This window comes from Anolis carolinensis, unplaced genomic scaffold, assembly GCF_035594765.1.
Source record: "Anolis carolinensis isolate JA03-04 unplaced genomic scaffold, rAnoCar3.1.pri scaffold_14, whole genome shotgun sequence".
Lineage (NCBI taxonomy): Eukaryota > Metazoa > Chordata > Lepidosauria > Squamata > Dactyloidae > Anolis > Anolis carolinensis.
Genome location: NW_026943825.1, coordinates 2,461,106 through 2,475,714, shown reverse-complemented (window position 1 = coordinate 2,475,714; position 14,609 = coordinate 2,461,106). Strand labels below are relative to the sequence as shown.

The 14,609-nt window shown below is 48.4% G+C and overlaps 1 protein-coding gene across 1 annotated transcript in view; it reads right to left on the bottom strand.

The window, feature by feature from the left end:
- Nucleotides 1-9,259: 9,259 nt before the first annotated feature.
- kirrel1 (kirre like nephrin family adhesion molecule 1) overlaps nt 9,260-14,609 on the bottom strand; it is a 139,300-nt gene continuing 133,950 nt past the window's right edge. The window contains exon 15 of the mRNA XM_062965375.1: nt 9,260-14,533. Within this exon, the coding sequence (XP_062821445.1) occupies nt 14,066-14,533 (468 nt within the window). The 3' untranslated portion in view covers nt 9,260-14,065. The remainder of the gene's footprint in view (nt 14,534-14,609) is intronic.

Genomic DNA, 14,609 nt, shown 5'->3' with positions numbered 1-14,609 from the left:
AGCACATTGTGTGTGTGTCTATCTGTGTGTGTATGTGTGTGTTTCAGCTCCGGGCGGGTGCGGATTACCAACAGATTTAATCGGACCGGGTGCACCGTGTACCCAGGCCTGATGTCTCGGCTCATCAGGAAATCCTTTGTCAGGGCAATTAAACGACTGCTTGCCCCGGAAAAAAGGAGCCCCGATTCATCTTCCCTGAGCAATATTATTTATTATTATTTTATTTACAGTATTTATATTCCGCCCCAAAGGGGACTCAGGGCGGATCACATTGTATACATATAAGGCAAACATTCAATGCCATATAACATAGAACAGAGACAGACGCAGAGGCAATTTAAACCTTCTCCAGCTTCCTGAGGGTATGCTTGATTTGTTTATTTGTTTACAGTATTTATATTCCGCCCTTCTTTCTCACCCCGAAGGGGACTCAGGGCGGATCACATTGTACACATATAAGGCAAACATTCAATGCCATAGAACATAGAACAGAGACAGAGACAGACGCAGAGGCAATTTAAACCTTCTCCAGCTTCCTGAGGGTATGCTTGATTCATTTATTTGTTTACAGTATTTATATTCCGCCCTTCTTTCTCACCCCGAAGGGGACTGAGGGCGGATCACATTGTACACACATAAGGCAAACATTCAATGCCATAGAACATAGAACAGAGACAGAGACAGACGCAGAGGCAATTTAAACCTTCTCCAGCTTCCTGAGGGTATGCTTGATTTATTTATTTGTTTACAGTATTTATATTCCGCCCTTCTTTCTCACCCCGAAGGGGACTGAGGGCGGATCACATTGTACACACATAAGGCAAACATTCAATGCCATAGAACATAGAACAGAGACAGAGACAGACGCAGAGGCAATTTAAACCTTCTCCAGCTTCCTGAGGGTATGCTTGATTCATTTATTTGTTTACAGTATTTATATTCCGCCCTTTTTTCTCACCCCGAAGGGGACTGAGGGCGGATCACATTGTACACACATAAGGCAAACATTCAATGCCATAGAACATAGAACAGAGACAGAGACAGACGCAGAGGCAATTTAAACCTTTTCCAGCTTCCTGAGGGTATGCTTGATTTATTTATTTGTTTACAGTATTTTTATTCCGCCCTTCTTTCTCACCCCGAAGGGGACTGAGGGCGGATCACATTGTACACACATAAGGCAAACATTCAATGCCATAGAACATAGAACAGAGACAGAGACAGACGCAGAGGCAATTTAAACCTTCTCCAGCTTCCTGAGGGTATGCTTGATTTATTTATTTGTTTACAGTATTTATATTCCGCCCTTCTTTCTCACCCCGAAGGGGACTGAGGGCGGATCACATTGTACACACATAAGGCAAACATTCAATGCCATAGAACATAGAACAGAGACAGAGACAGACGCAGAGGCAATTTAAACCTTCTCCAGCTTCCTGAGGGTATGCTTGATTCATTTATTTGTTTACAGTATTTATATTCCGCCCTTTTTTCTCACCCCGAAGGGGACTGAGGGCGGATCACATTGTACACACATAAGGCAAACATTCAATGCCATAGAACATAGAACAGAGACAGAGACAGACGCAGAGGCAATTTAAACCTTTTCCAGCTTCCTGAGGGTATGCTTGATTTATTTATTTGTTTACAGTATTTTTATTCCGCCCTTCTTTCTCACCCCGAAGGGGACTGAGGGCGGATCACATTGTACACATATAAGGCAAACATTCAATGCCATAGAACATAGAACCAGAGCCGGTCCAACAATGAGGCGAATTAAGCGGTCGCTTGGGGCGCAAAACATACGAGGGCGCAGTCGAGACTGCTTTTTCTGTCGATTTCTTGTAAAACATGATGTTTAAGATTTTACAAATTAAGCACCAAAACATCAGAGACAGACACAGGCACGGACGGGCCTCGAACTCATGACCTCTTGGTCAGAGTGATTTGTTGCAGCTGGCTGCTAACCAGCCTGTGCCACAGCTCAGCCTATATATCTGTAGGAGATATTAATATAAATATTTCAGGGAAAATGCTTTTATAAGATTAATAGATATATATTTTTCTTCCTCTTGACTTCCAAGGGCATCTTTCCCTTTTCAAAACATTCCCTTGGTTAAGAGCGAGGGAGGCTTTGCAAAAGAAAACACACTGAGAAGGAAGGGTAAGATGAGAGATAAATAGATCATATCTTGCAAGCAATGGTCTCTAGGCTCCGCTGCCGGCTTGACCTTGCCCCGATTATAAGCCGGGAGAGGCTTTTTCACCTCATAAAAAGGACTGAAAAACCCGGCTTATCTTCGAGTATATACGGTACATCCTGTGAAGCATTGGAGGGCAGGGAGCCTCAGTTTCCCCAGTGTAGATGCCGTTTCACTCAGTTATCTCTGCCTTTGTCTCCTCTTGTCTTCCAAACACAAATACATTTGGCCTTGGCCTACGGTTGGGAAGGAGGAGAAGTGTTGCCGAAAAGTGTGAAAGCAGCTTCTATTTTCGTATGAGCCGGAGAGGAGTGATTGGCGTTTTGGAAAAAGACGTGGCGGAGGAAGAGAGTGATGAAGAGAAGGGGTGGTTTGAGTTTCAGGAGGAGAAAAGCCGACACAGAAATAAACATAAGAACACATGGCAACGGGGAGGGCAGCCGGATGCGGCTTTGCCCTGGAGTGATGAAAAAGATGATTCATGAAGATGTGACCTTTTTAAAATGGGTGTTTATGAGTAGAAAACGGGGCGGGAGGAATAAAATATCAGGGAAGAAAAAATATTATTAGTACTATTATTATGATTATTATTAATAATAATAATAATAGTATATTAATAATATATTGTTGCTGTTGTTGTTAAGCCATCAGAACAAATGCAATTAAGGCCAAGATTGAAAAATCAGCTGATGACCCAAAATGCAGACTGTGCAAGGAAACCGACGAAACCATGGATCATATCCTCAGCTGCTGTAAGAAAATCGCACAGACAGACTACAAACAGATGCCCAAATGATTCATTCAAACAAGATAGATATGCTGGATTTCGTATCACAAAATCACAAGTCGAACACTTCCCAAGTGTCTAGGACTGTGTGATGTATTATTATTATTATTATTATTATTATTATTATTATTATTATTATTATTATTATTATTATTTTATGACACAGCAAACAAGATAGATATGCTGGAATTATATTATTATTATTATTATTATTATATAATATAATAATTATTAATAATTATAATTAATAATTATTAATAATAATGGGAGAGCAAGCCAGCTGCAACCAGCTGCAATGAATCACTCTGACCAGGAGGTCATGAGTTCGAGGCCCGCTCGGAGCCTATGTTTGTCTTGTCTTTGTTCTATGTTAAAAGGCATTGAATGTTTGCCTATATGTGTAATGTGATCCGCCCTGAGTCCCCTTCGTGGTGAGAAAGAAGGGCGGAATATAAATGCTGTAAATAAAAGAAATAATATTATGACACAGCAAACAAGATAGATATGCTGGATTTCGTTATTATTATTATTATTTTATTATGACACAGCAAACAAGATAGATATGCTGGATTTCATATCACAAAATCACAAGTCGGACACTTCCCAAGTGTCTAGGACTGTGTGATGTATTTTCGGATGATGCTGCAGATCCCAGTAGGGTGGCCTTTTGCAGCTGGCAGATCGTGATTTTGTCAATGTCTATTGTTTCCAAATGCCGGCTGAGATCTTTTGGCACAGCACCCAATGTGCCCATCACCACCGGGACCACCTGCACTGGTTTCTGACAGAGTCTTTGAAGTTCAATCTTGACGTTCTGAGTTTTTCCTGTTGTTTTTCGTCAATGCGACTGTCACCTGGGATGGCAACATCCATGATCCAAACCTTTTTCTTTCCCACAACTGTGATGTCTGGTGTGTTGTGTTCCAGAACTTTGTCAGTCTGGATTCGGAAGTCCCACAGTATCTTTGCGTGCTCATTTTCCAATACTTTTGCAGGTTTGTGATCCCACCAGTTCTTTGCTGCTGGGAGGTGGGACTTGAGGCATAAGTTCCAATGAATCCTTTGGGCCACAGAGTTGTGCCTCTGTTTGTAGTCTGTCTGTGCAATTTTCTTACAGCAGCTGAGGATATGATCCATGGTTTCCTTGCACAGTCTGCATTTTGCGTCATCAGCTGATTTTTCGATCTTGGCCTTAATTGTAATTGTAAGCCAGTTTGAGTCTCCTTTGGGAGAGATAAAGCAGGGTATAATTTTTTTGTGTGTGTCAGGAGCAACCGGAGTTGCTTCTGGAGTGAGAGAATTGGCCGTCTGCAAGGACGTTGCCCAGGGGACGCCCAGATGTTTTTACCATCCCTGTGGGAGGCTTCTCTCATGTCCCCGCATGGAGCTGGAGCTGAGAGAGGGAGCTCACCCGCACTCTCCCCTGGTGGGATTCGAACCTGGCAGTTTTCAGGTCAACCTTCAAGTCACGAGGCCTTCATCCCCTAGGCCACTGGAGGCTCCTAGGGTATAAATAAACATAAAGATGATAATAATAACAATAATAATAATAATATGTGCTCCCTGGTTTGTTGATGGGAAATCAATCAAGTTACCTGAATATTTTGACTTTCCTCGCAGCAGTTGGCTTTTGCAGGGAAACACATTTCTGCTCTATTTGTGGATATTTTGCTGGCTCAGCCTAATGACAATGCTTTGATATTTCGGCATCTGAGACATCAAACGGCACAGGATTGATGGCCCTGACCCATCGTTCTCCCTTGGCTAAAAAGGATCAGGCAGAGGCCAGTCGAAGGCCGGCAAACGGTCCGGTCTTGGCTGAACTGTGCTTTAATCCAACGAACTTTGCGACTCCAAGACTCTTGAGTTTCTGCGACTCTTGACACTTTTGCTGTTTCAGAGCCATTTTTTCTCGGTCCCTATAGCATTGGAGATATTGAAGCAACAATTCATTGTGAAGACATCAGAAGGCGGAAAAAAAGGGACGGAGCCGGAAATGAAAGGGACGAAAAGGGAGAAATATTAAGTCAATATGGGTCAAAGGCCACCTCTAGCAGGATGGGATCTTGGACGCAGAATGGAATGACTGACATAATGGACAGTTTTCTAACCCTAGTGCGTGTTTGTTTACCCAAAAGACTCAAATGACTTTGGTTTGTGGGCAGAGAAATACTCAGACTTTGAGTTCACCTAGCTCTTTTTGACTACATATCCCATCAAGGGATATTATCTAGTCCGGTGATTCCCAAAGTGGGCGCTACCGCCCCCTGTTGGGCACTGCAGCGATCCAGGGGGGCGGTGATGGCACCTATTAGGACACGGGGGCGGGGCCAGGGGGGTGGGCGTGGCTTCTTCCCAAGAGCCTGAGACAGGGCTGAGGATCTATACCTCTCCTGAGGCGCTTGTTGGGACACAGAGGGCGGAGCTAGGAAAGGGGGCGGGGCCTCCTTCCAAGAGCCCAAGACAGGGCTGAGCCTCTATACCTCTCCGAAGAGGCCTTTTAGGACTAAAGGGCGGAGCTAGAGGAGTGGGCGTGGCTTCTTCCCAAGAGCGCGAGACAGGGCTGAGCCTCTATATTTCTCCTGAGAGGCCTTTTAGGACTAAAGGGCGGAGCTAGAGGAGTGGGCGTGGCTTCTTCCCAAGAGCCTGAGACAGGGCTGATGATCTATACCTCTCCTGAGGCGCTTGTTGGGACACAGAGGACGGAGCTAGGGGTGGGGGCGGGGCCTCCTTCCAAGAGCCCAAGACAGGGCTGAGCCTCTATACCTCTCCGAAGAGGCCTTTTAGGACTAAAGGGCGGAGCTAGAGGAGTGGGCGTGGCTTCTTCCCAAGAGCATGAGACAGGGCTGATGATCTATACCTCTCCTGAGGCTCTTGTTGGGACACAGAGGACGGAGCTAGGGGAGGGGGCGGGGCCTCTTCCCAAGAGCATGAGACAGGGATGAGCCTCTATACCTCTCCTGAGAGGCCTTTTAGGACTAAAGGGCGGGGCTAGGGGTGGGGGCGGGGCCTCTTCCCAAGAGCCTGAGACAGGGCTGAGCATCTATACCTCTCCTGAGAGGCCTTTTAGGACTAAAGGGCGGGGCTAGGGGTGGGGGCGGGGCCTCTTCCCAAGAGCATGAGACAGGGCTGAGCCTCTATACTTCTCCTGAGAGGCCTTTTAGGACTAAAGGGCGGGGCTAGGGGTGGGGGTGGGGCCTCTTCCCAAGAGCCTGAGACAGGGCTGAGCATCTATACCTCTCCTGAGAGGCCTTTTAGGACTAAAGGGCCGGGCTAGGGGTGGGGGCGGGGCCTCTTCCCAAGAGCATGAGACAGGGCTGAGCCTCTATACCTCTCCTGAGAGGCCTTTTAGGACTAAAGGGCCGGGCTAGGGGTGGGGGCGGGGCCTCTTCCCAAGAGCATGAGACAGGGATGAGCCTCTATACCTCTCCTGAGAGGCCTTTTAGGACTAAAGGGCGGGGCTAGGGGTGGGGGCGGGGCCTCTTCCCAAGAGCCTGAGACAGGGCTGAGCATCTATACCTCTCCTGAGAGGCCTTTTAGGACTAAAGGGCGGGGCTAGGGGTGGGGGCGGGGCCTCTTCCCAAGAGCATGAGACAGGGCTGAGCCTCTATACTTCTCCTGAGAGGCCTTTTAGGACTAAAGGGCGGGGCTAGGGGTGGGGGTGGGGCCTCTTCCCAAGAGCCTGAGACAGGGCTGAGCATCTATACCTCTCCTGAGAGGCCTTTTAGGACTAAAGGGCCGGGCTAGGGGTGGGGGCGGGGCCTCTTCCCAAGAGCATGAGACAGGGCTGAGCCTCTATACTTCTCCTGAGAGGCCTTTTAGGACTAAAGGGCGGGGCTAGGGGTGGGGACGGGGCCTCTTCCCAAGAGCGTGAGATAGGGCTGAGCTTCTATATACCTTCCCTGAGGTGCTAGTTAGAACGCGGGGGCGGAGTATAGAGGTTCAGCCCCGTCAGGCACTCGGGAAGAGGCCCCGCCCCCTCCTCTAGCTCCACCCCCTGTGTCCTGGACAGGGATAGAAGCTCAGCCCTGACTCAGAGCTCGTAACTCCGCCCATCCCAGTCCTGACCGCCCATCTGTTTAATCTGTTTTTAATTGCTTATGTTTTATTCCTTTGGATTGTTGTATATTAGCATCGAATTCTGCCAGTTTTGTAAGCCGCCCTGAGTCCCTCTGGGCGAGAAGGGCGGGATAGAAATGATGGAAATCAATATATAATAAATAAGTGCGACTCTACTGTATATACACTTGTGGAATAATGTCCAAGATGGGAGAAAGAACTCTTGTCTGTTTGAGGCTGGTGGGAATGTTGCAATGGGCCAGCTTGATTAGCATTGAATAGCCTTGCAGCTTCGAAGTCTGGCTGCTTCCCCCACGTGATCAAACATATTTTCAAACTTAGCAACCCTGGTGTCCAGAAACCTGGATGGAGGCAAAAAGTTGCAGAGTTATTTTGTGCACAAATTGACAAAAATTCACAAATTTGGCTCAATGTACAAGGTCTTATGTGTGTCCCAAATGCAAGTGAAACAATGATGATTTGCTCGGGGGGCCGTGGAAGGCTTTCGGCCTCAGCGGTTCCTCTAAAGTAGAAATGAAACAACCGAAAACAAAATCTTTGGCGGCCCACTTTGTCACAACCCACCCACTCCATCTTCTTGCCCGGGCGATTAATTTCCTCCCTCCGTCCCTTTTGCTGCCAAAGTTGTGAGTTCCATTTATCTTCATGGGCCTGATATTAATCCAGGATCCTCTCTTGCCGCTTGCCAACCGCCCAGCGTGCGGCTCCTTCATCCATCTTGCTGGCTGTCACAAAAACAATTTCCTCTCCTCTTCCGGCACACTTTTGTTTCATTTCTCTCTCTCTCTCTTTTGTACTGATTGTGTTTTCTTTCACTCACCCTCTTTTGTCATCCTACAGCTTGGGTGATTCCCAAAGTGGGGGCTACCGCCCCCTGGTGGGCGCTGCAGAGATCCAGGGGGGTGGTGATGGCACCTATTAGGACACGGGGGCGGGGCCAGGGGAGGGGCGGGGCTTCCCAAGTGCCAGGGGCAGGACTGAGCCCGAGGCGCCTGTTAGTGGGCGTGGCTTCTTCCCAAGAGCCTGAGATAGGGCTGAGCCTCTATATACCTCCCCTGAGGCGCTTGTTAGAACACAGGGGCGGAGTATAGAGGTTCAGCCCCGTCAGGCACTTGGGAAGAGTCCCCGCCCCCTCCTCTAGCCCCGCCCCCTGTGTCCTGGACAGGGATAGATGCTCAGCCCTGACTCAGAGCACGAGACAGGGCTGAGCTTCTATATTTCTCCTGAGAGGCCTTTTAGGACTAAAGGGCGGGGCTAGGGGTGGGGCCTCTTCCCAAGAGCCTGAGACAGGGCTGAGCCTCTATATTTCTCCTGAGAGGCCTTTTAGGACTAAAGGGCGCAGCTAGGGGTGGGGGCGGGGCCTCTTCCCAAGAGCCTGAGACAGGGCTGAGCCTCTATAGTTCTCCTGAGAGGCCTTTTAGGACTAAAGGGCGGGGCTAGGGGTGGGGGCGGGGCCTCCTTCCAAGAGCCTGAGACAGGGCTGAGCCTCTATAGTTCTCCTGAGAGGCCTTTTAGGACTAAAGGGCGGGGCTAGGGGTGGGGGCGGGGCCTCTTCCCAAAAGCCTGAGACAGGGCTGAGCCTCTATATTTCTCCTGAGAGGCCTTTTAGGACTAAAGGGCGGGGCTAGGGGTGGGGGCGGGGCCTCTTCCCAAGAGCCTGAGACAGGGCTGAGCCTCTATAGTTCTCCTGAGAGGCCCGTCAGGCACTTGGGAAGAGGCCCCGCCCCCTCCTCTAGCCCCGCCCCCTGTGTCCTGGCAGGCGCCGCAAGACAGGGATAGAAGCTCAGCCCTGCCTCAGAGCTCGTAACTCCGCCCATCCCAGTCCTGGACTCCCATTTCTGGCCCCGCCCTCTTGAGCACGAGCCACGCCCACCCCTCTAAACCACGCCCCCTTTCCAAGGGGTGCTGAGTCATATTTTTTCTGGAACGGGTGCAGCAGGCGAAATAAGTTTGGGAAGTTTGTATAGTATGATGTAAACCACTTTGGGTCCCCGAGGGGAGGAAGGCGGTATATAAATAATGTAAATAAATAAATCAATAAATAAATTTACACCTGCTAATGAAACAGGTCAAAGCCCGCATCCTGACACTGGCTTTGCAATTTGGACCTGACAACGTTGGTTTTCTGGAACATTTCGCCGAATCCCGCTCCAAACCCCATTTCCCCCCGAAATAAAGACAAGTTGAGACCTTTGTTCTTTTTCTTTCTTTTTTTTTTAACATTTAGCTTTATATATATAAAAAATTAAATATATATAATATATCGTGTTTAAGACTAAAAATATAGTACATAATATTTTGTTTTGAAAAGAATGAAGGGGGAAAAAAATCATTTAGAAAACAAACCGAAGAATAAGGAAACCAGGGCTCACAGATATATGTCTCCGAGGGAAATTAAAAATACAGAAGACGGGGGGCGGCAGGGCTTTTGGGACAAAAAACGGGATGCTTTTTGGGGATCACATTCCGAAAGTGTTATTGCTTATGTTCTGGATTCGGGGCAAGGTCCAGCCAAGGATGATGGGTGCTACGACCCATTGCAAAAGGGACCCAGATGTTTGCTATGGGCACCAAAATCCGGGAGACAACTCGGGCATTCAAAGAGGAAACTCATCCGCAATAAAGGAATATTAGTGTTGAAAGGGGCTCCAAAGGCCATCCAGTCCAACCCCATTCTGCCACACAATCAAAGCCTTCCTGACAGATGGCCATCCTGCTTTTGCTTAAAAACTTTCAGAGAAGGAAACTCCAATATATTCTGAATATTAGTGTTGAAAGGGGCTCCAAAGGCCATCTAGTCCAACCCCATTCTGCCATGCAAGGAGACACCATCAAAACCTTCCCGACAGATGGCCAGCAAGTCTCTGCTTAAAACTTCCTAGAAAAGGAAACTCCAATATATTTTGAATTTTAGTGTTGAAAGGGGCTCCAAAGGCCACCCAGTCCAACCCCATTCTGCCATGCAAAGAGACACAATCAAAGCCTTCCCGACAGATGGCCATCCTGCTTTTGCTTAAAAACTTTCAGAGAAGGAAACTCCAATATATTCTGAGTATTAGTGTTGAAAGGGGCTCCAAAGGCCATCCAGTCCAACCCCATTCTGCCATGCAAGGAGACACAATCAAAGCCTTCCCGACAGATGGCCAGCAAGTTTCTGCTCAAAACCTCATAGAGAAGGAAACTCCAATATATTCTGAATCTTATTAGAGTTGGAAGTTAGTGTTGAAAGGGGCTCCAAAGGCCACCCAGTCCAACCCCATTCTGCCATGCAAAGAGACACAATCAAAGCCTTCCCGACAGATGGCCATCCTGCTTTTGCTTAAAAACTTTCAGAGAAGGAAACTCCAATATATTCTGAGTATTAGTGTTGAAAGGGGCTCCAAAGGCCACCCAGTCCAACCCCATTCTGCCATGCAAGGAGACACAATCAAAGCCTTCCCGACAGATGGCCAGCAAGTCTCTGCTCAAAACCTCATAGAGAAGGAAACTCCAATATATTCTGAATCTTATTAGAGTTGGAAGTTAGTGTTGAAAGGGGCTCCAAAGGCCATCCAGTCCAACCCCATTCTGCCACACAATCAAAGCCCTCCCGACAGATGGCCATCCAGCCTCTGCTTAAAAACTTCCAGAGAAGGAAACTCCAATATATTCTGAACCTTATTAGAGTTGGGTCACAAAGGCCATCCAGTCTCACCCCATTCTGCCATGCAGGGAGACACAATCAAAGCCTTCCCGACAGATGGCCAGCAAGTCTCTGCTCAAAACCTCATAGAGAAGGAAACACCAACACAGTAGAGTCTCACTTATCCAAGCCCCGCTTATCCAAGCTTCTGGATTATCCAAGGCATTTTTGTCGTCAATGTTTTCAATCTATCGTGATATTTTTGTGCTAAATTCGTAAATACAGTAATTACAACATAACATTACTGCGTATTGAACTCCTTTTTCTGTCAAATTTGTTGTGTAACAGGATGTTTTGGTGCTTAATTTGTCAAATCATCACCTAATTTGATGTTTAATAGGCCTTTCCTTAATCCCTCCTTATTATCCAAGATATTCGCTTATCCAAGGTTCTGCCGACCGTTTGGCTTGGATAAGTGAGACTCTACTGTACTACAATTCCACTTTTACTGCCATGGTTCCATCCAATTGGATCCTAGGATTGACGTTTATATTATTATTATTATTATTATTATTATTATTATTATATTGTTGTTGTTGTTGTTGTTGTCATCCAGGACTGGAACCCAAGGCTTAGGGAAAAGACTTTCTAAGGAATCTAAGGATTCCTTAGATGGCACTTAAAGCAGAATAAGAAAGTGATATCATTCTGCAGTGAGCATGGCTGCAGTAGCCTGAATGGCCATTAGGGGGTGCTGAAGGGACATGGAAAAAAAGGCAAAAAAATCCACAGAATCCTGTTCTTGGTTGGATTGCTGTGTGTTTTCCAGGCTATACAGAAGCACTCTCTCCTGACATTTCACCCACAACAGACCTCACAACTTCTGAGGTTGCCTGCCATAGATGTGGGCGAAACCTCAGGAGAGAGTGCTTCTGGGACATAGCCATACAGCCCGGAAAACTCACAGCAAGAAAGTGATTCTGGCCACAAAAGCCTTCGGCAACGGTCCTACTCTTAATTTCGGTGGATCTAAGGCCCCTTCTACATTGCATTAATAATCCTCATTATCAAAGAAGATAATCCACATTGATTGCTTTGAACCGGATTATATGAGTCTACACTGCCAACAGATAATCTGGATTTTATATGGCACTGTAGGAGCTGAAGATTGACACGAGTGCATCTATTCTGTTGAATCCATGCAGTTTGATAGATAATGGGGCGTAATGCTATGGGACAATGGGTGTTGTAGTTTTACATGGTCGTGAGCCTTCTCTACCAAACAACGCCCAGGCTTCACAGTAGTTAAAGTAGTTTAGAACTGCATTAATGTCATAGTGGAGACCAGGGAAAGATCAGATGGAGAAAAGAGATAAAGCCAGAAGGGAACTGCTGCTTTAAGTCAATCCTTTGCGTCTCAAGCGCAAAAGTTTGGCGGTCAAAGAAAGAGAAGAGAAGCACGGTTTGGGGTGATGGGACATGTGATAGGATCAAGTCAAGATTTCTATAGATGTGCTGAAATGAGAGCGGTACTACAATTCACACAATCCCTGTATTAATGGGGCCCAATACATTTTTTCGGCTTGACTCTATGGTGTCCCTGGGCTGGAAGTCCTTCATTTCAATAGGATTAGCTGTTTTCTCCATGGATACAGAGTTTGAAACTGCACTAGTAGGCATGTCCGATCGATGGAAAAAATGTTTCATTTCTTGTTTCTAAAGTAGAGGGTGCCGGCGCTTCGATATAGAAAGTATTTCTGAATTTTTTACCCAAAAATTTCGGATATTTCCGAAAATTCGTAATGATTCTAAATGTTTCTAAAATGGCGGACGCGCATGCGCAGTCCCAAAAAAAAAAAGGGAACTGGGGGGGGACTTTTACAGGGCTCTCCCGCCCCTCATTTCTGGAGCTATCCTCATCAAATTTGGTACAGTGGGAGATCACATTCAACAGTCTTTGCTCAACAAATTGCAGAACATTTCCTGTCTTTTATGATATTTTGGGGAAAAAAAATTAACGAAACATTAAGACAAATTTAGAGAATGGGCCAACGATGGTTCAAATTACATTGCTGGTTGTGCCCAGGGACAACGTCTCAGAACTCGATTCAAAAAGCGAGAACAATCCGAAATAATTTCGATATAAGAATCAAAACGATTTTTTGGACAACCCTAATGGCTAGTGTAGACTCATATAATCCAGTTCAATAGACTGGCACCACTATGACTGCCACGCTCAAGGCTATGGGATGCTGTGAGTTATAGTATGGTGAATGCTCTTGGGCAGAGAAGGCTAAAAATCTTGTAAAACTACAACTCCTAGCAGAGAGGCTTAAACCAGTGATTCCCAAAGTGGGCGCTACCGCCCCCTGGTGGGGGCTGCAGCGATCCAGGGGGCCGGTGATGGCACCTATTAGGACACGGGGCGGGGCCAGAGGAGGGGCGGGGCCTCTTCCCAAGTGCCGGAGACAGGGCTGAGCACCTGGGGCGACTTTTAGGACACAGGGGGCGGAGCTAGAGGGGTGGGTGTGGCTTCTTCAAAGAGCCCGAGACAGGGCTGAGCATCTATACCTCCCCTGAGGTGCTTGTTGGGACACAGAGGGCGGAGCTAGGGAAGGGGGTGGGGCCTCCTTCAAAGAGTGTGAGACAGGGCTGAGCCTCTATACCTCTCCTGAGAGGCCTTTTAGACAAAAGGGCAGGGCTAGGGGCGGGGCCTCTTCCCAAGAGCCCGAGACAGGGCTGAGCCTCTATATCTCCCCTGAAGTGCTTGTTAGAACACGGGGTCAGGGTATGGAGGTTCAGCCCGGTCAGTAAATTGGGAAGAGGCCCCGCCCCCTCCTCTAGCCCCGCCCATGTGTCCTGGCATGCGCTGCAGGACAGGGATAGAAGCTCAGCCCTGACTCAGAGCTCGTAACTCCGCCCATCCCTGTCCTGGCTGCCCATTTCTGGCCCCGCCCACCTCCCCTCGCAGCCCTGCATCTTGGACTAGGGGAGAGGCTCAGCCCCGCCCTCTTGATCAGGAGCCACGCCCACCCCTCTAAGCCACACCCCTTTCTAGGGAGTGCTGAGTAATATTTATTTTTGAAAGGGGGCGGCAGGCCAAATAAGTTTGGGAACCAATGCTCCAAAGGGATAAAGCATGGTCCGTGCCCTCTTCTTTTCCTCCCGATTCCCTGAAACGGATTTGGAAATAAGAAATAGAAGAGAAAGGTGTGCCGGGGAAAGAGAAAGGAGACGGATCCCAGTAAGTGGGGTGAAGGTGGGGAAGAAAAAAACAAAACATGCCCCTGAATATCAGGGAACAGTCATGAGGTACCTGCAAGTCCCCTCCCACCCGCACCCCCTCCCCGAACCGCGTCCCCCCCCAAGTCGGCTTCAGACGTGCGTCTGCATCCGTTGCTGGAACCGCTGCCCGTAGTCCGACGAGTACGAGAAACGGGTGGCGGTGGTGTATTTCCCCAGCGGGTCGTACGTGTCGTAGGCGGGGTTGGGCGGCTGCGGGTAGGCCATGCGGTACGTGGCGTAGCCGGCGCCGGTGGGGAAACCGGCGTGCCCGCCGTAGTTCTCGTAGGAAAGCTGGCTGGCCGTGTCGGCGGCACCGGGGGCAGCGGTGGTGGCCGCCACGCCGCCGGGAGTGGGTCCGGGGTCCGGGTTGTACTCCGTGGCGGCCCCACGGCCAAAGGTGTTGAGCTGGGCGTAGCCGCTGGAGTGGGAGAGGCGGGAGGAAGGCCGGCCGTCGAAGCGCGTGGTGGTGTTGGGGTTGCGGTAGTCGGCGTAGAGCACCGTGCGGGAAGACGGACGGTCCTCGTGGGCACGCACGTTGTAGTAGCCGTTGGTGGGGTCCTGGAAAGGAGGACGGGGTGCGGGGTGGGAAAGGACGTTGAGTTTTGGTATCTCAAAACAAGAGGCACATCATTAT